Source organism: Pipistrellus kuhlii, unplaced genomic scaffold, assembly GCF_014108245.1.
Source record: "Pipistrellus kuhlii isolate mPipKuh1 unplaced genomic scaffold, mPipKuh1.p scaffold_m20_p_3, whole genome shotgun sequence".
NCBI lineage: Eukaryota > Metazoa > Chordata > Mammalia > Chiroptera > Vespertilionidae > Pipistrellus > Pipistrellus kuhlii.
Window position 1 is genome coordinate 487,143 of NW_023425529.1, and position 24,970 is coordinate 512,112.

At 40.1% G+C, this 24,970-nt stretch overlaps 2 protein-coding genes across 2 annotated transcripts in view; both read left to right on the forward strand.

The window, feature by feature from the left end:
* The first annotated feature begins 164 nt into the window (after positions 1–164).
* On the forward strand, positions 165–21,341 carry ST13 (ST13 Hsp70 interacting protein). The gene is made up of 12 exons (XM_036459037.2): positions 165–424; positions 3,935–3,989; positions 4,974–5,049; positions 6,133–6,203; positions 9,653–9,719; positions 10,916–11,000; positions 11,354–11,464; positions 12,352–12,454; positions 14,099–14,215; positions 14,962–15,010; positions 17,637–17,770; positions 19,286–21,341. The coding sequence occupies exons 1-12, from the start codon at positions 315–317 to the stop codon at positions 19,412–19,414; spliced, it is 1,107 nt and encodes a 368-aa protein (XP_036314930.1). The 5' UTR covers positions 165–314; the 3' UTR covers positions 19,415–21,341.
* Positions 21,342–23,535: 2,194 nt separating this feature from the next.
* The window catches only part of SLC25A17 (solute carrier family 25 member 17), a 32,427-nt gene continuing 30,992 nt past the window's right edge, over positions 23,536–24,970 (forward strand). Inside the window, exon 1 of the mRNA XM_036457646.2 lies at positions 23,536–23,704. Coding sequence (XP_036313539.1) covers positions 23,651–23,704 — 54 coding nt within the window. The 5' untranslated portion in view covers positions 23,536–23,650. The remainder of the gene's footprint in view (positions 23,705–24,970) is intronic.

Consider the following 24,970-nt stretch of genomic DNA (forward strand, 5'->3'; position numbering starts at 1 on the left):
CCCGCCTCCTGGAAGGCGCCATGCGGCCGGCGGTTCTATCCGGAGAACCGGCTCGGAGCTGAGAACGTAAGAAAGCGTGCGTCAAAGGGGCAGGCAACGGCGCGAACAGCCACGCTTCTAGAAGGTTCTCACCAGCGCGCCGCCGGAGGAGAGGTGAAGGGAGTCGGAATGAACCGGCGAAGGACCCGGGGTCACGAGACCGTTGGTGGGAGGAGCCGGAGGCCGGGGAAGTTCTAGTCTGTTCTGCCTCGCGGCTGCCGCCCCCTTCCACACGGTGCGGCCGAGGGAGCGCCTGTGCCCGCCGCAGCCCCGCCATGGACCCCCGCAAAGTGAGCGAGCTCCGCGCCTTCGTGAAGATGTGCAAGCAGGACCCGAGCGTGCTGCACGCCGAGGAGATGCGCTTCCTGCGGGAGTGGGTGGAGAGGTGAGCCCCGGCCTGCGGGCCGTTGGGGCGGGAGCCGGGGCGCGCGGAGGGGGCGCTGGGCCGGAGAGGCGCGGGCCGGGGTGGGGGGGGTGGCGGGCAGGGCCGCGGCGGAGTGGCCGGCTCTGCGGCTCGCTCTCTTGGCCCAGGAAAGCGAGGCCACCTCCGGGGGCGAACGGAGAATCGGGGCCCCGAGCCCAGCGGGGCCCCGCGCGCTCCCGCCGCCGGGGGTGTGTCCGGGGCGGGACGTGAATGCCGGGGGCGGCCGGGCCGGGCCGCGGTCGCGCGTCACGGGGGGAGGGTCAGGAGTTGCACGGAGTTGTTTTTCTGGAAATCTCCAGCGTCCTGCTTAGGTTGCAGGGTCACGCAGCAGCTCCTTTTCGGACTGTGCCTTGAAATCGTGTTTTGTAACGTTGGTTCCTGACGCCGTTAAGTTGCAAAAACACGGATCGCTGTGTTTAATGGCCCGTTAACGACAGCGAGTCTAACAGCGTAGAATTATTTTGGGAATCACTTCTATCTCCGCCGTAACGTCGTTCCAGACACTAAAAACAAGAAAAAAAAATAAAAAAAGGGAAGAAAAGGAGTTTTCAAGGACCGGTGTATTTCCATGATCATTATCTTTGGAGCGCACGGAATTAATTGCATAGGCATTGCGCCAGATGCTAGGAAACAGCACGCTCTAGGGATACAGATGAATAAGCACAGAGAGGAGATCTTTACAGAAATGATTTTTAAAAATCACTACTACTAGTGGGGATTTAAAAGCGATAACCTACACGCTGTGCCTCGTGGTGGTAAATAGCGACAGTGCAAGGCAGTATGACTTCCAAAAGACAGTACCCTAACCGTGGGTCTGTTTCCTTTAGTAATATTTCCATAAGGGAAGGTGAACCCATACTTAACAAGTGTTGGGAAGGCTATTTCCTCCAACAAGCTTGTTCTCAGTGTGTCCATGAGGGTATAGTTTCCTGTAAGAAGTTTTTAAGCCCTTATTCTCCCTCACCAGTTTTCTAGCTACTATTAAGATTTTACTTATTTATTTATGTATTTAATTGATTTGAGAGAGAGGAAGAGAGAAACATCGATGTATTGTCCCACTTATTTATTCATTGGTTGATTCTTGTATGTTCGCTGACTGGGAATGGAACCCTCAGTGGCCAGCTGAGCTACCTGGCCAAGGCTTCGGTGAACATTTTAACTGACATGAGCAGAAAGCCTCTAACCTCAATGAACTTATTTTATTTTATATGTATGTATTGATTTCATAGAGGAAGGGAGGAGAGAGAGTGGCTCTGTGGTTGAGTGTCGATCTCCCAATTCATAGCCAGTGGGCTCAATTAATTTAGAATATAGCATCCATTGTTTTTTCTTTTTAAACATGTGCTTAAGTAACTATAGCACAACATAGATTGAATGTTACCGAATTAAAGGAATTATGGTTGCCGGGCCAGTTATTTTGTAGAATTTCCTTCAGTCCACGGGCCACTGCTCTAGCCACTGAGCCAAACCAGCTAGGGCCAACTTAAAAAAACAAAGATGATTTTTTTTTTTAAGAGAGGAAAGGAGGTGGGGGGGAGAGAGAGATCCTATCTAATAAAAGAGTAATATGTAAATTAACCATCACTCCACTATACCCACCAGCCAATCAGAGTGAGTATGCAAATTAAACCCAACCAAGATGGCTGCAGCCACAGAGAGCAGGAGGGAGGCTTGAGTTTCCCTGGCAATGGAAGAAGTCAAACTTTCCACATACCCTGGCAAGCCCAGGCCTCCACTCAAGGGCACAAAGTTTCAATTATAGAAGGTTAATAAATTCCAACAGAAATGGCGACAGCTGAAGAGCAGGAGGCTAGGGTTGCCCCAGGCTACTGAGGAAGCCAAACTTCTGCAGCCCTGGCCGACCTAGGCCTTCACTTCAGGCTACAAAGTTTCAATTGTAGAAGATAAAACCCAGATACCAGGGCCTCCGCTTGGGTCACCAGGGGTCGTGGCTGGCCTGCAAACCACCGCAGGCCCCTCACCCAGGCTGCCCCACACCTCAAGGGAATCCCCACTCTGATTCCGGACACTCTTCAGGGCAAACCAGTTGGCCCCTGCCCGTGTACCAGGCCTTTATCCTATCTAATAAAAGGGTAATATGGAGATTGACCATCACTCCAACACACAAAGATAGCTGCCCCCATGTGGACACAAGATGGCCAGCAGGGGAGGGCAGTTGAGAGGTACCATGCCGGCAAGGGAGGGCAGGTGGGGGCAGTTAGGGGTGATCAGGCCAGCAGAGGAGGGAAATTGGAGGCAAACAGGCTGGCAGGGGAGCAGTCAGGCATCAATCAGGCTGGCAGGGAGAAGGGGTTAGGAGCAATTAGGAAGGCAGGCAAGCAGTTGGGAGCCAGCAGTCCTGGATTGTGAGAGGGATGTCTGGTGGGATCGGGCCTAGAGGCAGTTGGACATCCCTTGAGGGGTCCCAGATTGGAGAGGGTGCAGGCTGGGCTGAGGGACCCTCGGCTCCTCCCCACTCCCCCCTGCACAAATTTTGTGCACTGGGCCTCTAGTATTGATATAAGAGGGAAACATCTATTGGCTGACTCCTTCTGGGGATCAAGCCTGCAGCCTGGGCATGTGCTCTGACCGGGACTCTGACCCGAACAGTGAGCTTCGGGTTCATAGGTTAATGCTCAGTCACTGAGCCATGCTGGCTAGGCAGTAGATTCTTCAGCTTTAAGCAAGAGGACATATAATGAAATCAATTTTACAATATGTTGATATAAACAAGAGTTAATATCAATATCCCACCAGCTATAACAATATTGATTGACCTGTTTGTAATTCATGGTCTTGCCTTGGAACGTTTTGGGAGAAAAGGGCTTGCCAATTCCAAGACGAAGTACTGATGGTAAAGTTCAGAGGAGATGAGGAAATCTAAAATCTGAGCCGCATGTGAATGCAAGCCAGCAGAACCTTTAATAGGTCCCAAAGGAAACAAAAGTTTTGAATTGTTATACAATGACTTCATAATTATTTCCTAAGTGGCCTTTTTGAATTTCATTGGGCTCTTAACTGGACTTTAATATATCTTCTGAATTCTAAACTGACAACTTGTTCAAATGATTTTGTCATTGTATGTTTTTCTTTTGCTGTGTGAGTGTTCATTAGGCTTAATTTTCATTAACTGATACGCTAAAAAGTGAAATTTTAAGCTGAAAAAACTCATAATACTGAATTTATTCAAATTAATCTGAGTTTTTACTCTTTAAAGCAAGGGTTGGGGAATTTTGTATAGTCTGGCCCTGCCTAGGCGCCTAATTAAATGCTTTACTAAATATAGCAGGTTAATTTTTAAGTTGATAATTTTGGATGGCCCTCAAATGATGTAATAAATATCCAAATGGCCCTTGGCTTTAAAGTTTGAAAAGGATAATCATCTGAATGTCTAACTTTTTTTTTTTCCTAGCATAAAAATCATTGCTTGGCTTTTCTAAATAAATATCTTTTTTTTCTCATCTTTCTCAGTATGGGAGGTAAAATACCACCTGCTACTCATAAAACTAAAACAGAAGAAAATAAGGTAAGTTATGAGTTTTATTCGTTTTTTCAGTAGTAAACTATAAGGTTTCTTTGGGACTTTTTTTTTTTTTTTTTTTTAATCTTCACCCAAGAATATTTTTCCATTTTGTTTTGTATTTTATTTTATTTTTTGTGTGTTTTTTTGTTTGTTTTGTTTTGTTTTTTAGATTGTAATGGATGGGGAGAGACAGAGAGAGAAACATCAATGTGAGAGAGACATTGATTGATTGCCTTCGGCATGAGCCCAGACTGGGCCTGGGGATTCAGCCTGCAATCGAAGTATGTGTCCTTGCACAGAATCGAACCTGGGACCCTTCAGTCTGTGGGCCAACATTCTATCCACTGGGCCAAACTGGCTAGGGCTCTTAGGGATTTTTTTTTAATTGCTGCTCTCAAATTACCACTCCTGATCTCCCCAAGATCACTTGGAAATAAGATATTTGTAACATTTCTATTTGGACATCAAATCTCTGGAAACTGATTTAAAACTGAGAATTTTGGGTTCACTGTATTTTAGAATAAATAAAAGTAAATACTCTTTGTAAGCATGACCTGTAAGTGGCAAGCTCAGTGATTGAGTGCACTTTTTAGTCTTCAACATTGTATAGTTAGCATCTAGCACATTGTTTTATGCATTGTGGATACTTGATTAATTTTGCAAAGTAAATGAACAAATAGTTAAAGTCAGTAATTCCCAATTTATTCTGTGCTACCACATGAGGGATATTTTTGAGTATGATTCATGGTGTTGCTGTGTTATTTAGAATCCTAAACTAGGTTTATCTATTTTTATGTGAAAGTAGAAGTTATATCTTTGAACAAGTGAAATGAAAGAAGTAAAGCCAAAGCTCCAAATATTTCCCCAGAGAAGTATTTGTCAGAGTTTAATAGTTTCTGAGCCCTAGGTAAGATTATTCTGCCATGTGATAAACATATTGGGTGTATTATTACATACTGACAGTATTGTGTGCCTTTCCTTTGCTAGGCGGAAAAAACAGATAGTAAGAAGGTGGAGGAAGACATAAAGACAGATGAACCATCAAGTGAGGAAAGTGATCTAGGTGAGATGGTAGTTTGTACTTGATAACCCTCATAATAAGATCTTGTGTTGATTTTTCTAATAGCACTGAATCAGTGCTGTGTATTAGAAATATGTGAGCTACATATGAAACTTAAAATTTTCTAGTAACCACATTTTTAAAAGTAGGTGAAATTTACTGCAATAGTATATTTAAACATATATAAATAGTAACTTTTTAACATGTAGTCAATATGGAAAGATAATTAATTAATGAGATCTTCTCATATTAAGTTTTTAAAATCCAGAGTATATTTTACATTTCTAGCATATCTCAATGCAGATGTTACATTTTTAGTTGAAGTGCTAGATTTGTATTCAGACTTTATGAAATGTGAAGTTGAAAAGTTGGGTCAGGACCCAAGTTGTTCCAAACAAAGGTAAAAGTTTTTGAGTAATGGCATAGAGAACCTAAAAAAAAATTCTCTCTCTGTTTTTTGTTTGTTTTAAATATATTTTTATCGATTTCGGAGAGGGGAGAGAGAGAGACAGAATCATCACTGATTATATAGAATCATTGATTGGCTGCCTCCCGCACACCCCACACTGGGGATTAAGCTCACAACCTAGGCATGTGCCCTTGACTGGAATCGAACCTGGGACCTTTCAGTCCACAGGCCAATGCTCTATCCACTGAGCCAAACCAGTTAGACCAGTGGTCGGCAAACTGCAGATCGAGAGCCACATGCGGCTCTTTGGCCTCTTGAGTTTTTAGCAAAGGTCAGCTTAGAAGTACCCTAATTAAGTTAATAACAATATACCTACCTATATGATTTAGGTTTAAAAAATTTGGCTCTCAAAAAAAATTTCAGTGGTTGTACTGTTGATATTTGGCTCTGTTGACTAATGAGTTTGCCAACCACTGGTTTAGCACACCTTAATATAATTTAACAGTTGAAATTAAACATAGTCTTACCAAAATGCTAAAGTTGTGTTTAATGGAGAAATATTTCCTAATGTATTAGTTTAAATAAAATTAACATAAAGTAAGATATTCAGTTGATTAGTTGCAGTAACTAGTTCATTAGTGTTTAATAGTCTCTTGTGCCATTTTTTTCTTTGGCAGAAATCGACAATGAGGGTGTGATTGAACCAGACACTGATGCTCCTCAAGAAATGGGAGATGAAAATGTAGAGGTAAGTTCGATGGCTTATTTTCTACTTGTTACAAGGAATCCGTGCACTGGGCCTCTAGTGCTTTCATATGTGTGTGGGTCAGTTTTGGTGATCTTTTGTTCTATTTGTCTAAATTTTCCCATGTACTAATAACACATTGTCTATTAGGTCTAGTAATAATTAATATCGTTTTCTAATACTTTTTTAAATCGAATTTATTTAAACAATACAACAAAATTTAATCAACAATATAGTTGCCGTTGTTTTCTACTACTTGTGCCCAACGCTCAGGAAGCATTTTAATCCCTCTGTTGTAAAATTCTTGTGATTTTGATGCAAAAAATTCGGTCAATGCATTTTTGAGGCATTCTTCACTATTAAATTTTTTTCCAAGAAGAAAGTTTTGCAAAGATCGAAACAAATGGTAATCGGAAGGGGCAATATCAGGAGAACATGCAGGTTGAGGGAGAACTTCCCATTCCAACTGGCGCAGTTTTTCAGCAGTGATTCTTGCAGTATGCGGTCGTGCGTTATCGTGGTGAAGAATTACGCCCTTCCGATTAATCAGTGCGGGTTCTTTTTCTCTTAAAGCTTGGGCTAATCTTTCCAATTGGGCACTATACACTGCACTTGTAATGGTTTGGTTAGATGGTAAAAGTTCATAATGAAGAATTCCTTTAAAATTCCACCAAACACACAACATCACTTTTTTCGCATGCAAGTCAGGTTTTGGCGTGGGCTGCGGAGCCTCATTTTTGTCCAACCATTGAGGCCGCCTTTTCAAATTAACATACAGCACCCATTCTTCATCTCCGGTAACAATTTGCTCTAAAAACGGCAAACGGTTTTGACAAGAGAGGAGCGAACTGCAAATTGTGACTCTTTGATGACGGTTGTTGTCGGTCAACTCATGAGGAACCCATTTTCCAAACTTTTGGACTTTGCCAAGTGCACACAATTGATTGGAAATTGTTTTTTGTGAACAATTTAAAGTTGTCGCAAGCTCTTGTTGGGTAATTTGAGGATTTTGCACCAAAAGAGCTTGAAGAGCTTCTTGATCAAAATTGGACACATGGCTTCGACCACTCTTGTCATCTAACGAAAAATTTCCCTCGCGAAATTTCTCAAACCAACGCTGGCATTTTCTGGCGCTAACTGCATCTTGACCAAGAGCACTACAGATGTTTTTTGCAGCCTCACTTGCTTTTCTTCCTAATTGGAACTCGTAAAGCATGCAGTGCCGAATATGCTCTTCATCCGCCATCTTCTTAGCCCTAGTTTTGCAACAAAAACCAAACCAAACACAAACTTTTCCAAGCAAAACTTGTTAATTGCACTTCACATGTTCTGTAGATACCACGTGTTTGAAGGTTATGTCAATACAAGTCAACGCCAAGCAAGATTTTAAACGAATGTTTAAAAACGACATTAATTATTACTAGACCCGATATATGCTAGATTTTTTTCACTAAGTTCCATCTCTTTATATAGATTTACAATACTCTATCTTGCTTGGGATTTATTAATCATCTTAAATCCAAGGTTGTTAACCTTTAACTCTGGAACATTTTCAGTGAATATCTCTTTCAGATATTTACTCTTTTCCATTCTCTCTGTTGTCATTCTGGGCTCCTAGTTAGATATATGCTAGAATTTTTCACTAAAATTCATCTCTCTGCTGAATTATATATGCTTTCTTTGTCTTTTTTTCCATTGATATTTTAATTAGAATGCTTATGTTTTTCATTTTTATAATTTCACTTTGATTCTTTTTAAAGTCTGCTGGGGCCAGCCTCAGGGGCTCAGTTGGTGCATGAGGTTGCCAGTTTGGTTCCTGTTCAGGGCACATACCTGGGTTGTGGGTTTGCTCTTCGCTCCTGGGCATGTAGAGGCAGCGATTGATGTTTCCCTTCTTTCCTTCCTTCCTCTAAGCATATCCTCTGCTAAAGTTAAAAATAGTAATAACAATTAAGTCCACTTGTTTATTTATAAATTTCTTGCTCCTTATTCATTTCAGAACTTGCCCTAATTCTCTTAAACACATTTAAGTACTTTTTCTTTTTGCTGATTTTTCTATGATTTTTCCTAACACTTGCTAATTGAGGCATCTTGTTTACTTTTGGATTTTATGTGTGCTATTTAAACTATGAGGTCTCTGAAAGGTCACTGTGGAAAGTTTTGAGGTATGGATAGAAGGCATATTCCTTCAAAAAGGAAAATACTTGCTTCCCCTAGACTCTGAGATGGCACTGCCACAAGGACCACTTTTAATTCTCAGCATCTTTTTTGTTGTTTGCGTAAGTAACGTGAATGGTACTGAAAAGGCAGGCTTGTGGTAATGAAAATACAGAGGTGATATTTTCTATTTGTCTGTCCCTCTCCTTGGTAGGCTTATTTTTGACTTACCATTATGCTTATAGCTATAGGCATTTGGGGTTCCAGATTGATATTGGAGAGTATCTGATTAGACAACATATACTCTTCACCTGGATCTGACGTTTGTTTCATGTGTCCCGCGCTATCTTCAAAAACAGAATTGCATGGTTACCAGATCTGAAACCTGCCGCACGGGTCAAAGCAGATGGAGCACTTGGCTATCTCACTGGATTTCAAGCCTTTATTTAATCTTGGTCCTTGAGGATTTCTACATTCTTAGATCAAAGATTGCGTTTATTTTTATATATTTTTACATTTATTTTTTGGTATATACTTTTGTTGTTTTTTAATTTTGTTTGTTATGGGTTTTTGTTATTTTGTTAGTCCTCACCTGAAGCTATTTTTCCATTGATTTTTAGAAACTGGAACGGAAGGAGAGAGAGAAAGGGAGAAACATCGATGTAAGAAAGACACGATTGGTTGCCTTCCGCACAGGACCATGTTCTATCCACTGAGCAAACTGGCCAGGGCTGTTTTCTAAATATTGCTTTTAAAAGATGTTTTTTTGATTTGTTCAGGGTATCATGGGTACCATGTTGCTGTAAACCAAGCATGTAAAACAGATGCCATCATTTTTAAAATTTTTTTTTATTATTCTGGCTTTGTAGGCTGTCTTATTACCTCATAAAGTGTTTATGAGATATTTCTTTTTCTGAAAATTCAAACCTAAAAGGAACTAGCTTTAGTTACTTCTTGTGTGGAGATTGAGTTTTAATATTTATGAATAACTAAAAAGGACTAGGTAAGACAAGGGCAGGACAGCCTGCTAGGTTGGGATGGAGGGGAGCAGAGGTAATATTAATATCTAAGGCTGAATGTAGGGAGGAAATTTTGTTGTTTCATGTAAAAGATTAAAACTCATTTTGTATACTAGGTTATTCAATTGTTATAATTACTCTCTTGGCTTTCTGGAGACTAGAGAAAAATGAATAAAAATGGGGTTTGTGACTACCTCATTCTTAAGAAGTCCAAATTGTTTTCTTCTTCTGTTTTCTCTCTTTACTATTCTAAGTCTGCCTTCAATTTTCCCCTAGATAACTGACGAGATGATGGATCAGGCAAATGATAAAAAAGTGGCTGCCATTGATGCCCTAAATAATGGTGTGTGATTTTTTTATACTTTGCTACATTTCTGTGATATTCCGGATTTTCTCTTCTCTACCGTAGTAACTGTTAAATAGTGGGAAAGGGAAAGGAATTTAAATTTACTGAATATCTTATACTAGAGAAGAGAGTGCCTATTTTCCACCCAACCCTTCCCCAATAATAAAGAGGCTGAAATCACTCAGGTATCAATCATCATGCCTCAGGGCATAGACAGATCCTGATGTGAGTTGCTTGAAAGACATCCCAGAGTAATAACTTGTACTGGACATCTTTAATAACCAATAAGACTGAACCATTTTTCCATGAGTTCTGTTAAGGCCCTTTATACAATATATTGTCAAAGTAAATTGTGCATTTACTTTAAAATTCGGTATTTATCTTGCCTTCCATGTTTCCTATGCCCAAGTAAATTAGATTTTATGCAAAGAACTGTTCTAATTCTATAGTACATTTTATTTGTTCAATGACTTCACTGAAGGAACTAATAAAGAAGCTAACTATGTGAATAGATATAATAATATGGGTTATGATTTTCTAGTTTTGAATTGTTTTTTTAAAATATATTTTTATTGATTTTGTACAGAGAGGAAGGGAGAGAGATAGAGAGTTAGAAACATTTATGAGAGAGAGTCATCGATCAGCTGCCTCTTGCACACCCCCAACCGGGAATATGCCCGCAACCAAGGTACATGCCCTTGACTGGAATCGAACCCGGGACCCTTCAGTCCCCAAGCCAACGCTCTATCCATTGAGCCAAACCGGTCTTGGCTAGTTTTGAATTTTTATAACATTCTTATGAATTCAAATAATTTTTTTCATAAGCTCTGAGAATTTAGTAAGAATACTTTTTTGTTAAGTTGAATTTTATCCTTTTAACTTAATGGATAAAAGAAAATTTAATTAATGGAATAAAATTGATTTATTCTTTAAATTTTATCCATTTTTTCTTAATTAAAATCAATAAGAGACCTAAGAGTGTGCTATTGTCCCTGTGTTGAGTGATTTACAGTATAGGTTTGGTAAAGGTTTGCTTTGAAGAGCCCGTTTTGTATATTAATTTAGAAACTAGTCTTTTTTTCCCCTCCGGTCTAAATAAAGTATGTGAAAGACTAACCAGATAAGAGATGAATAATTTTTCTTAATATTTTTTATCCTCTGATTACTTCTCAATAACTCTTTTTTCCCTTTAGGTGAACTTCAGAAAGCCATAGACTTATTCACAGATGCCATCAAGCTGAATCCTCGTTTGGCTATTCTGTATGCCAAGAGAGCCAGGTGAGAGCGCTAAACAAAATAGCATCCCCTGCTGAATAATTTCGTTTTCCTTTAAAAAATATTTTTACTGATTTCAGAGGGAGAGAGAGGTAGACAAATAATGAGAATCATTGATTGGCCACCTCCTGCACAACCCTCACTGAGGATTGAGCCCTCAACCTGGGCATGTGTGCCCTGATTGGGAATTAAACTTGACCTCCTGGTTCATAGCTCAACACTCAACCACTGAGCCACACTGGCTGAGCCCCTGTGAATAATTCTGATCACTTATTTATATAGACATGCTTCTGTAGCAGTCCCAAAGGTGTTACTGTTTTAAATGAATACTTTTTAATATCACACTTATTTTTTAGTGTCTTCATCAAATTACAGAAGCCAAATGCTGCTATCCGAGACTGTGACAGAGCTATTGAAATAAATCCTGATTCAGCTCAGCCTTACAAGTGGCGAGGGAAAGCACACAGGTAAGTAATGGAATTTATTTTCTGAACTCTTTTATTTAAATCTGGTGTTTTTAAATATGCTTTCTTATAAAAACAACATTGCCTAAAAGACTTAATTTCAAAGTAATAATTATATGTACTCAACATGAAGAATTCATATTATAAGGAACAAATAAAAATTCTTTACTCCTTTTATTCAAAAGGAGTTAGTTTTTAAGAAATACATATTTTATTGATTTTTTTTACAGAGAGGAAGGGAGAGAGATAGAGAGTTAGAAACATGGATGATAGATAATCATCTGTCAGTTGCCTCCTGCACACCTCCTACTGGGGATGTGCCGGAGCCAAGGTACATGCCCTTGATCGAATCAAACCTGGGACCTTTCAGTCAGCAGGCCAACGCTCTATCCACTGAGCCAAACCGGTTTTGGCCACTGTTACAGTTTTTGATCACATAGCCAGATTTAAGGTAAGGATTTCCTTAAAAATTATCTCCAGGAATGGCTTTTATCAAGCAAACTCACAGTCAGGACTTTGTCTGGAAATAAATGACAAAGATTTATTCAGGCGTCTTATGGGACATTCCTAGAGTCAGTAAAAATAAGAATAATTGTTTCTTTGTGCCTCAGCCCACTTGAAGTTAATAATTTAGAAGCTAGACCATGGTGACTCCATTTTATTTCTTCACTCTATTCCTCACCTGGTATCAGATTTCCTCTTACTTTCAGGGATTGGGTCCACAGTCCAGCCATGTGGCCTAACTAGGAATCAAACCAGAGACTTCTCAGTGCATGGGTTGTCCCTCAACTGGCCAGGATGTAACAATCCTTTCTCATATGAGAAACGACACCGAGCTGCATAAGTGAATATGTATAAAATACTCTAAAGTGAATTTCAATGTGTTTCAGACTCCTGGGCCACTGGGAAGAAGCAGCCCATGATCTTGCCCTTGCATGTAAATTGGACTATGATGAAGATGCCAGTGCAATGCTGAAAGAAGTTCAACCAAAGGTATGTTAAATCGAGAAAGGAAAGCCACTACTGTAATGCTCCATGGCTCTAAGCACTTAGCCCCTGGCAGTAAATTACCTGCAAAACATGCCAAGAAACAAACATTTGGAAATTATCATCTGTAATCACTGAAGTTTATGCTCAACTCAGGAAATCTTATTTGGTTTTCATGCTTTTCTTTTTCATTCTGCATTATAGCAAGCTCTATTATTTTGTTTGCACGCCTTCAATAGAATTATAACTAAAAACAAATGAAAAGGGACAAATGGAAAAATATATAAAATGTGAGTCAAGATTGAGTTTGATCTGTCTTTATCATAGGTATATATTGCCACATTATAAAATATGAGGACCCTATGAGAGTTAACAAGTTCAACCCTTGGAAAAATGATAATATTGAATCCAAAAGCTAGAATATTGTTTCAAGATAATTTCTGCCTAAAATTGTCAGTGAAATTAATTTTAATGCATTCACATGGTAAATCCTTCAGCTTTGTGAGAAGCATACTATCCAGAATTCATTCCCAAAGGTTTTAAGGTAGTGCAGATTTTCTTTAATTTAGCTATTATTATAATGAGACATTTTTTTTCTCATAGCAGGGCTACCTCAGTAATATTATGTGAGAAACTCTAAAACATGAGGTTCTTTAAAAATCACAAGTAAACTAATGGTTGAATGTGAATCTCATTTAATTAGTGTTATTCTCTGAATAAAGAATATATTTAAAGAATTTGTTGTGAATGATATACTAGTGCCTGGTACATATATTTTCTCTTTTAGTTCCTTTTTTTAAAAAAATATATTTTTATTGATTTCAGAGAGGGAGCGAGATAGAAACATCTGACTCCTGCTCGCCCCCTACTGGGCATCAAGCCTGCAGCCCAGGCATGTGCCTTTGACCAAATCGAACTCTGGACCATTCAGTCTGCAGGCCATAGCTCTATCCACTGAGCTAAACTAGCTGGGGCTCTTTTAGTTTTTTAAAAAAATATATATTGTTTTTTGTTTGTTGTTTTGTTTTGTTTTTAACAAAGAGGAAGGGAGAGGAATAGAGAATTAGAAACATCAGTGAGAGAAATATCAATCAGCTGCCTCCTACACACCACCTAACTGGGGATGTCTCCCAACCAAGGTACATGTCCTTGACCGGAATCTAACCTGGGACCCTTCAGTACACAGGCCGATGCTCTATCCACTGAGCCACACCAGTTAGGGCTCTCTCTCAGTTCTTACAGCATTTCTATAAGATTTGCATGTTTCTACTCCTTTCCACCTCATTTTATGGATGAGGAAAGCTAAGGATCATTAGACTGGCAAATAACTGATGTATATGTTTCCAGTTTCTGCCTTCCCAGGGCAGGTATAGATGAAAGTTGTTGTGCAATTTGAAACCTACTTGTCTTCCTGGCTATATTTAATAGTTTGAGATTTTTAATACTTCTAACTTCAAATCCTAGCCTGTTTCACAATGTACTTGTTAAAGCCTGCGGTGCCGCTCATGTTTTTCTATCTGGCAAATCTGTCATTAGTCAAAACTATGTCAAACACCTCTCCACAAAGAAAAGTAATTCTTTAACAAAACTGTAGATGTGTATTGACTTTATCCAATTTCTAGAACATTTTTCTGTGCCTCTTTTTCCTAGGCCCAGAAAATCGCAGAACATCGGAGGAAGTATGAGCGGAAACGGGAAGAGCGAGAGATCAAAGAAAGGATGGAAAGGGTCAAGAAGGCTCGGGAAGAACATGAGAAAGCCCAGAGGGTGAAGTTTCTAGAACTAAACCATTAGTGGAAAATACAGTAGATTAGAGCTTTGAGGATATTATTTCCATTCTTGGCTCTTCTTTCATGCTGCAAGTAGTTCGGTACAATAATGACAAAGGGTTTTCTTTCCCTTTATTATTTAATTTGTGGGAATACTTTGATTTATTTTTTATTTATTTTATTTTATTTTTGTAATATATTTTATTGATTTTTTACAGGGGGAAGAGAGAGGGATAGAGAGTCAGAAACATCAATGAGAGAGAAACATCGATCAGCTGCCTCTTGCACCGCACCCCCCACTGGGGATGCGCCCGCAACCAAGGTACATGCCCTTGACCGGAATCGAACCTGGGACCTTTCAGTCCACTGACTATCTACTGAGCCAAACCGGTTTCGGCATTATTTTATTTAAAAATATATATATATTTTATTGATTTCAAAGAGGAAGGGAGAGGGGGAGAGAGAAACATCAATGATGAGAGAGAACCATTGATTGGCTGCCTCCTGCATGCCCCTTACTGGGGAAGGAGCATGCAACCCAAGCCTGTTCCCTTGGCCAGAATCAAACTGGGACCCTTCAGTCCGCAATCCGACACTATCCACTGAGCCAAACCAAATTTTGGGAATACTTTTAGTCTTTAAATTTTTCTGAGTTTATGTTTTTCCATGATTCTGCATGGATAAATAGGGGTGGGCAGCAGGACTTTATCTCTCCCTGTTACATAATTTGTTTTTCTATTAAAGGAAGAAGAAGCCAGACGACAATCAGGAGCTCAGTTTGGCTCTTTTCCAGGTATTTTTAAATGAGAATTAAGCCTTAGTATTGTAAATAATTGGAGTGTTCTGATCTGAGGGCTCTGATATGTTTATTATATTATTGAGGCCCAAGCATCGTAGCTTTATTAAGACTATAATGATTGTGATGGATTCAAAATATTTCTAAATATAATGGAATTTTATCTGTTCACATGATAGTAAAAGTGCTGTGTGGAATTAAACACAAAAAATGTTTTAAAATAATACACACTCTTCCTTTCTTGTGTCACGTGATCTGATATTACCAGCAAGACACAGCCTTGAATGATACCAATCCTATATAATACAAGTAGAAGAGCAGTTAAAAGGGCACTCAGAATGAATGAATAAATACTTCCTTAATGAGACAGTTTGAAATTTATATAAAAATTAGAGGTTTTTTTTTTTTTAAAGTTTATAATTCTAATGGAAAGCAACTGTTTATTTTTTTTTAATTTTTATTCTTTTAAATATATTCTATTGAGTTTTCACAGAGAGGAAGAGAGAGGGATAGAGAGTTAGAAACATCGATGAGAATCATCGATCAGCTGCCTCTTGCACACCCCCTACTGGGGATGCGCCCGCAACCAAGGTACATGCCCTTGACCAGAATTGAACAGGGGACCTTTCAGTCCCCAGGCTGACGCTCCATCCACTGAGCCAAACCGGTCCCAGCGGGAAGCAACTGTTTCATAGTAACCAGCTTCCTCTTAGGGGGGTGGAGGTAGCCATACACTGCTTATGCTTAAGCGCCTGCCACTGGCTAGAAAAGGTAGCCTGTACTCTAAAAGGTCGTGTGCCAAACAACCAGAAAGAAAACACACACACACTGGCGCTGAGTGCAATTTGGAGAAAAGGTAATGAAATTTTAGTTCGTAATCTACTTCCCGTTTAAAACATAAATGAGCTTATGTCAGGTACTTTGTTTTAGAAAGTGACCACTAATGTAGACTAGTGTAGAGATAATTTTTTGTTAGTAGTTTTTATTACCTAGATTGACGAGCAGACAAGTGAATTGTTATTGCATTGGGTCAATAATGTTTTTATAAGTATAATCTAGTTTTTCAGTTAATAGGAGCAGGAAGAGAAGCTTTTAGATGGCTTAGATCTCCTTATCTGTGATTGTTAGTTATTTATGCACATCTTTAAATTATTGAGCCAGTTAGTAATGACTTTGTGATCCATATTTTTTAGTTTATTCATTTTTTGGGGGGGGGGTTTATTACAGTTACTCTTGATCTGTAGAATACATTGATGTTACCTGTATTTCTCTTTAGAATTATATTGGTATAATTGTTATTTCAGAATACTCCCAGTGGATTTAAAGATAGTGAAAAAATGAGTAGAAAATAATTTTGGTTTATAATCTAAACATGTTGGGAGAAAATCTTTTTTGTTAAAGCATTATTCTCAGTGTAAAGAAGAAACACCAGGAGTGCTTGTTAAAAATGCAGATTTTTAGTTTCACTGTGAGAAATTTTGATTCTGTGGTGATAAAAGTCCACAGCATTCCATGTAGTTCTTAAAGGAATAACTGCTCTTGAGGAATGTAGTTTTTTGTTGTTTTTTTAAGGAATAACTAAACTTGAATGAATTAACTTTAAATTGACAGAAATAATATTAAAGAAATTTTGTACTTCCAAGGGACTGTTAACTTTCTTTTTATTTTAAGGTAAGATTAGTTTTCTTTTCTTTTTTTAAAAAATATATATTTTATTGATTTTTCACAGAGAGGAAGAGAGAGGGATAGAGAGTTAGAAACATCGATGAGAGAGAATCATTGATCAGCTGCCTCTTGCACACCCCCTATTGGGGATGTGCCTGCAACCAAAGTACATGCCCTTGACCGGAATCGAACCTGGGACCTTTCAGTCCGCAGGCCGACGCTCTATCACTGAGCCAAACTGGTCCCAGCTCTTTTTTTTTTTTTTTTTTTTTTAAGAGTTTTATTGCTAGGGGGGAAAATGAATCCAGAAGGTAACAAAGTCTGATTTTACAGCCTCATTGTTTAGAAAAAAATTTAATCCAAAAATTGATTTTGAGAAAGAGAAACATTGATGTGAGAGAGAAACATCTAGGTATGTGCCCTTACTGGGATTGAACCCTCAACCTTTCCATGTATGGGATGATGCTCAAGCCAACTGACCCGTACTACACTTCTCTAGCCAAACCTGTAGAGAATTTTTTTAATAATTGTTTGAGTCAAAACGCTTGAGAGTTGCTCATCTCATGCTTTGGAGGACAGTTTTGTAGTTTCTTTTATGCATTTCTTTTCTGAAGTTGAGGGAACATTACATGATGTTGGGAAAAAGCAAAATTGGGAATTGGATTCCAGGAGAGTTAACAAAAATTATGTGCTCTTTTGAGCAAAGTTGCTACTTACTTCAAAGGTACCTTACCTAGAAAGGGCTGGCTTAGGGCAAAGATAAATCTTTTACTAAAGAAGTTACATAGCTGAGGCCTAACTACCCACTGTGACCTACCCAGTTAGGAATTTATGATTGGATCGCCCAGTGAAGTTACTTTCTATAAATCCCTTTTTCATCCATGGGAGAAAATAGTACACTATTGGAGTACTGTGAAACGTGGTTGTGTCTATATTATCTTCCCACTTGTTTTTGTAGGTGGCTTTCCTGGAGGAATGCCTGGCAATTTTCCTGGAGGAATGCCTGGAATGGGGGGCGGCATGCCTGGGATGGCAGGAATGCCTGGGCTCAACGAAATCCTTAGTGACCCAGAGGTCCTTGCAGCCATGCAGGTAAGACTTAGAAAAACAGAGTGGAACTTCATATCACTGAGGCATTTCTTTCCTAATTCTGGGTGGGGACAAAGGTTACTCTGTTAGCCACGCTGTATTGATCTGAATTGCCAAATAGCTTGTGATATTTATTTTCTTTCAGAATGAGTAGCTTAAAAAATTTTTTTTTAAAGATTTTTTATTGATTTTTAGAGAGAGAGAGAGAGAGAAATACTGATCTGAGAGTGAAACATTTATTGACTGCCTCTGGCAGGCCCTCTCAGGAATGGAGCCTGAAACCACGACAGGTACCCTGACTGGGAATCGAACTAGCAACCTACTGGTATACGAGATAATCAACCGCCACATTGGTCAGAGCATTTAAATTTCTTTTTCTTTTTCTTTTTTTTTTTTTTAATATATTTTTATTGATTTTTTTTACAGAGAGGAAGGGAGAGAGACAGAGAGCTAGAAACGTTGATGAGAGAGAAACACCGACCAGCTGCCTCTTGAACACTCCACTGGGGATGTGCCCGCAACCAACGCACATGCCCCTGACCGGAATCGAACCTGGGACCTTTCTTTTTTTTTCTTTTTTCTTTTTTTTTTTCCAATTTGATTAAGCAGGCTAGAATTTATTACAGATTTGAATCTGAACTCAAACCATGGCTGACGCAGCAGCCGGTAAACACCCAGGTGAGAGCCCCGATGGAGGGGCAGTCCCTCCAGAGCGCTCACACAAAAACACAAACACACACCTACCGCGGCCAGTCAGGCTCTCCGGATCGGGGTCCCTCATGGTCCTGGCTGGGGATTCCAGTCATGATCCCCAAGGACCACCAGGGAGCCGAGTCCGACGCAATAAACAAAAGAGCCATCTCCATGCCAGCATGGGCTATCCCACTCATGCGGGCAGCATGGCGGAAGAGCCGAACCTGGGACCTTTCAGTCCACAGGCTGATGCTCTACCACTGAGCCAAACCGGTTTCGGCAAAGAGCATTTAAATTTTAAAAAATTGTTTTATAGGAAATACTTTGTAATAGTTGGTAATTATATTTGGTTGTCCTTTTCTTTATATAAAGACTTATATGCTTTTTTCATTAGGTAAAATGATATAGTTGAGGTTGACTTTGACGTGCACGTGTTTTAAAAAAAATTTTTTAAGATATTAATTTTTTTATAGAGAGGAAGGGAGAGGGATAGAGAGTTAGAAACATCGATGAGAGAGAAACATCAATCAGCTGTCTCCTGCACAACCCCTACTGGGGATGTGCCTGCAACCAAGGTACATGCCCTTGACCAGCATCGAACCTGGGACCCTCCCGCCTGCAGGCTGATGCTCTATCCACTGAGCCAAACCGGTTAGGGTTAACGTGCACATTTAGTAATGTTTCTATCAATAGTTCTGAGATTTGTCCAAATCCCAAATAACTAGGCCATGACAAAATTATAGTTTTAAATAAATAGGTGGAATTTAATATAAAAACTTAACCGTAAAATTTTTAAGTACTTAAAAAGAAAACCTTTCTTTGCAGGATCCAGAAGTTATGGTGGCCTTCCAGGATGTGGCTCAGAACCCAGCAAATATGTCAAAATATCAGAGCAACCCAAAGGTTATGAATCTCATCAGTAAATTGTCAGCCAAATTTGGAGGTCAAGCATAATGCCCTTCTGACAAATAGAGCCCTTGCTGAAGGAAAAGCAACTTGGATCACCCAATGGATGTCGCAATAATACAAACCAGTGTACCTCTGACCTTCTCATGAAGAAAGCTGGGGTGCTTTGAGGAGAATCCCTACCCCTCCTTCCTAAATACAACTGTAACATTTTACAGCAGTTTGCCATTACGGTATTCGTTCAGATAATGTTTTCCTACTAGGAATTACAAAGTTTAAACACTTTAAATCTTAAAAATACTTAAAAACAAATTAAAAGGGTGTGTTAAACCCTACATTTTTCTTTACTAATCATTTTGGTGTTTTCTTTTGAATTAATTGGGCAAAAGATACTTCAGGATGGAAGATTTATTGCTCAGAGTGAAGTAAAGTTTTATTAGTGGAAAGCAAATAGGACATTTAAATAAAGTTTGAGTTAGATATATGGCTTACCTCAGTAACCATATATTGTAACCATTTTGATTTCTCTTAAATGCTTTATTAAAAAAAATGATTTATTTCGATAAATGTACTGGGACCTCGGTAGGGACTGGAAGTACTAAGCAGGGCAGCAGCAATCTTACTACATTTTATATAACACATACCCTTAATGCAGATGCATTTAAATCTTACACTGGTGAAGGGGTGATTTTTTTATAATGCTGCAGTAGAGTTGGATTACTTAGCTCTGTCCTTGTCTGATAGATAAATGTTTCATATTATTTCCACATAGAGGAAAGAAGGAATACTTTTCTTTTTATATTTCTATGTTTAAAATTACCTTTTCTGGTCAGAAAATACCCAACTGTTTGTCAGCTTTCTACTTATTTTTACATTTTCCCCCTTACTCTTGGGCTAAAGATAGTCCTTTTTCACTAGCACCATCACTGCTGGTGAATAATTCACAGCATAATTGTGCAAGCATATTTAATGCTGGGTTTAATTTAATATGTAATACATATAGTGACTGACTGTAGGGTAATACCCACAACAGCTGTAGTTTCCTACTAGGCCAAGAGAACTCATATCTAAGTATTAGATTTCTACTTTTGTGAAATCTTACATCAAAAGATGTTGGAAGGAGGGCTTCCCTTGGTGTTTGGTCTTTTACTTAGGAAATATCAGTCATATCTTTGTATTTTGGAGAGAGTCTGAGGTTTGAATTACTTGAGATACATAGAGGGGAACCTAAGTTTTTGCTCCAGCGTGAATTATAAACTTGATGAGATCCATGGTTCTTTATTGTAGAGTTGTTGGTATTACAAAGAATGCATTGTTCACCTATTCAGCGCTTAAATACTGCCATCATATTTTCACCTCTTTATTTCTTTCCAAGGATAAAAGAAAATGATAAATTTTCTGTTGTATGTTCAGTTCCTATATTAAATGAGACTAAGTCCAGGCACTGTACAAGGAATTTTTAGGTTTCTACCTATCTTTCAATTAAATGCTAATGTACTTTGCTTATTTGAAGAATCAGTGGTAGGAACAGTAAAGTAATTCCATTGAATACATTTATTAAAAGGCACACATCTGAAATCATAAGTCGATTCAGATTCTAATCCTTTGCTGTACACAAGCAGTTAGAAATGCATCTTATATAAGTGAGAAAAAGCTGTATGCTAATTGAGCATGCTTTTTAAACCCTTTAAAAATACTCAGCATATAAACTAGCATTTGAGCTTGCCAGTGTTCTTTTTGTTAATGTGTGTTCTTTCTCAAAATTTCAAATGTGGGCTGTGAATAATAACTCAAGAAGACCAGTTGGTTTTGAATTCCTTATTTGATTTACTTACTTGACTATACATTACCCAAGTATATTCTAACATTGCAAATATTAACCATAAATGGGTGAAACTAAAACTGGTCTTCTGAAAATGTGTTCTGTGCTTTTAGACTTTTAAGTTCCACAAATAAAAAAATACATTCATTTTCAATATATCATTTTAAACGAATGTTCTTTTTTTGTGTTAATGCTGTAAGAAGGAAAAAGTTAAACGGTTTTTCCTACTTAAAAATATATAGTTGTTGGATATTTCTAGCTACATTAAAAATAAAGTATGGTTTCAAACTGGGTATTGACTTTCCCACCCCCTTTCCCTCCCTAGCTCGTGCTCTATTTCTTTTGTCTCTGGCATTCATCTTAAGATATTTACTGGTATGGTAGGCTTCAGATTATAAAATGCAGTTAACAGGGACCCACAAAAATATATTAGCAATTTTAAGCCTTTTTCATCTCATAGCACACCTACTACTAAAATTCTGTGTCACAACAAAATTTTTTTGCCAATCTGACAAAAAATAGGTATACTCTTTATTAATTTACACAAAGAAAAATTAATAGTAATTACCTTTTTTGTTTCAAAGTGACTTTTTAAAAAATATTAGGTGCTTATACTTGTATGTAAGGATGTCTGGTACCAAAAATTAACCAATCAGATGCAACTCTTTGTATATTACCTATAGTTCAAGGCAGGGCATCTACACCAGACAGCTATTGTGCTGACTGTTTTAACTTAATTGGCAGTCTAAGGGAAAAGAGGTTAGTGCCCCTGATTAAGTAGTCAGATATTGCATATTTTAAAAATATATATATTTTATTGATTTTTTTACAGAGAGGAAGGGAGAGAAACATCAATGAGTCATCAATCAGCTGCCTCCTGCACGCCCCCTACTGGTACATGCCCTTGACCGGAATCAAACCCGGGGCTCTATCCACTGAGCCAAACCAGTTTCAGCTCAGATATTGCGTATTTTAAAAATTCTTGGCTGCACACTGGTTGAAAATTGCTGGCCTAGGTAAATATGCTTTTATTTTCTTTCAGGTAGCAGTCCAGAGGTAATATTTGGTTAGTTTCCATTTCTGGGTCCAAAGATAATTTTGTTCTGCAAGCATATCCTGAGGAAACGGCTCCAGGGAAGTATATGCTGAAAAATTTAGGATGACACATGGAATTAGCATTTTGTTCTCCTACCTTGTTAATCAGCTTTTTCTTAATCTTGAGGCCTAAATTTTTTAGCTGCAGAGTAAGCATAGCTGTGTGGTCATGAGCCCAATAAAATATTACCACAGGAGAAATGGAGGAAAGACCTGGAGTAACATTAGGAAATAACTGGCTTAATGGGACATAGGGAGAAACAACTTACATGTTAGAGATGTGGCCGTATCTGAAATTAATGCACCCAAGTAGGTACATATATTAAGTATTTTTTGCCAAGCACTTTGTAAATCAGTTTGCAAATAGTGACAATGCTGGTAATGACCATAACATAAGTGTTCTTGTCTGCATTTTACATAGATGAAATGAGCACTTAGAGAATTGTGCAGGATAATACCCTTGACTGTGGAGCTGGGATTTTTAACCAAGCTTGTGGTCAAAGGTCTCTCAATTTCTGTGCTCTCTTGCCCCGTCTGTATGAGGTTGCTTCTTGCAGAATTGTTCGTTACTTCATGAGGTGTGCTGGTGTGCACAGCCAGCAGGTGTTGCTCCTCACAGGGATGTAATGACTGAAGTGCTTGGTCCACTTGTGACAAACCCAATAATAAGGGCAAGAAAAAATTAGTTTAAAAAGTTAACGTTTCAGTAAACTCAAGAATTATCAGCGAGGATGTTATAAAACCTCCTGGTACTGCAGAGTTTAAAGACTTCCCTTGTTGCCAACGAGTATTTCCCCTCTGCACCTGATTATTTTGACTTTCCGAAGCCACTTTCTTTTTCCATCACACCCCAGGGTTTTTCAGTGGGAGAACCATGCCCAATTGATATCTCTGCTAAAATATGACTTTAAAACTACTAGTGAGAAAAAATATTCTAGCGAGAGAAAACGAGTCAAGTTGCAGAGAAACAGGAAGATGTTGTCCCCCATCTTGCCCGTCGTCGGTGTGTATTCTGGAGGAGAGTGAGAAGGCCCTCTGGTCTCGCAGAGTCCCCCTCTGGGTAAGTGAAGGTAACCTGCCAGGTTTGGGGACCTCTGGGCGGCCGTCCGGCCGCTCCGTGGGGAGGAGCCAACGCCGCCCCGCCCCGCACGCGCTGTACGGGCCAATCAGAGCCAAGGGGGCGGTTCCAGCCCCGGGGTCCTTTAGCTGGGAGACGGGGCGCCCTACGACCCGGAAGTGGTTCTTCCGGAGGAGGCGGGGCCGGAGGGCGGAGCTTGTGACGCTTCGCCCGGGGCTGGGGCGCTCTCCTCACCCGCCTGGCTCGGCTCCTGCGGGAAAGTGCGGCTCAGTCTGAGGGAACCGCACCCATGGCTTCCGTGCTGTCCTACGAAAGCTTGGTCCACGCGGTGGCCGGAGCCGTGGTGAGGCGGGGTTCCCACGCCCGGGCCGCTGCGGGTCTGGGCTTCCTCAGGGCTCGCCGCCGGGAAGTGTCGGGGGCGGGGATGAGAGGGAGATGGTGGGTTAGGGTCGAGGCTCTCCGGGGGTGACTGTGGGTGGAAGGAAGGGACAGAGGCGGGAGAATTCGGTGTGAGGGCTGACACCCCCCGCCCTGCCCCCGCTCTGGCTTCTTGAGAGACTGAGGTGTAGACAGGTGGTCCCACGTCCCACAGGGGGCGGGCGGAGGTAATGGCTGTTCCCTGCCTTCTGAAGTGTCATGGTCACCCCTCGCCAGCCCAACACGCGAACTTCTCCTCTGGGCCGAGGAACACCAGATGCGATGCTGTTTTCCTGAATCACATGCTGAATTACACCTATCCTCTCACACCTCACCGCGGCCTGGGCAGGCGCCTGCCTCACAGGCTGTCTCTGGCTGATGTTATTGATAGAAGATACATTTTTAAAAAACACACCAACAAACCAAATTCAGAATTGCTGTCCTTCAGACGTGTGGTTTGCTGCGAGGTGTGTGCTGGGTTCTTGGGCTTCGGGATGTCTCGGTTCCATTTGACACCCCTCCCCCTTTTCCCTGAAACTTTCCATTCTTGACTTGGGTGAGCTCCTCTTCTGGTTCTCATCTTATTTCCCGCCTGCCCTTTCTCAGGCCTTTAACTGGCAACACACACCTGTAGCTGTTGGAAGGCGTGTGACTTAAGAGAAACATCACTGATCCCTCTCCTTATAGCGCCTCAGAACTCATTCAGACTGAAGGGTCAGAAAAATACTCCTTAACTTGATATACTTACTTGGGTGCAGAGAGCTCCTGTACTGCGCAGACTCATCAGGGCTGAACCCCAACTCCTTTATTTGTGAGACAGCTGGCCCGTAAACCTCACTTTCCCACCCTGTGAAGTGGGGGTGTAGAAGCTTCCCTCACGGTGGTTAGAAGTAGATGACACAGTAGTTGACGGCAGTGCCTGACTCAGGAGCCCCAGTTCCTCCATTAAATGAGAAGAGCCTTCGCCAGAGTGAAGAGGCTGAGGGGGCGCTTGCTTGACGTGCTCTCGGATGGCCATGGAGGCCGGTGTTCTTGGAGGGGAGGGAGCAAAGAGGCGAATGGGTTTCAGGGAACCACATTGTGTGCGACTTGAACTCTGAGTGGGAAAGAGCTAGCTGGCAGTTGCAGGGTTAGAGCATGCAGCCATTGGCTGATGTACATTTTACTTAATTGTTAGGTTCCTGCTCTTGGC

Coding starts and splice junctions, on each gene's coding strand:
- ST13 (XM_036459037.2), top strand. CDS start 315: ATGGACCCCCGCAAAGTGAGCGAGCTCCGCGCCTTCGTGAAGATGTGC. Junction 425..3,934: donor CTGCGGGAGTGGGTGGAGAG/GTGAGCCCCGGC, acceptor CATCTTTCTCAG/TATGGGAGGTAAAATACCAC. Junction 15,011..17,636: donor TCAGTTTGGCTCTTTTCCAG/GTATTTTTAAAT, acceptor TTGTTTTTGTAG/GTGGCTTTCCTGGAGGAATG.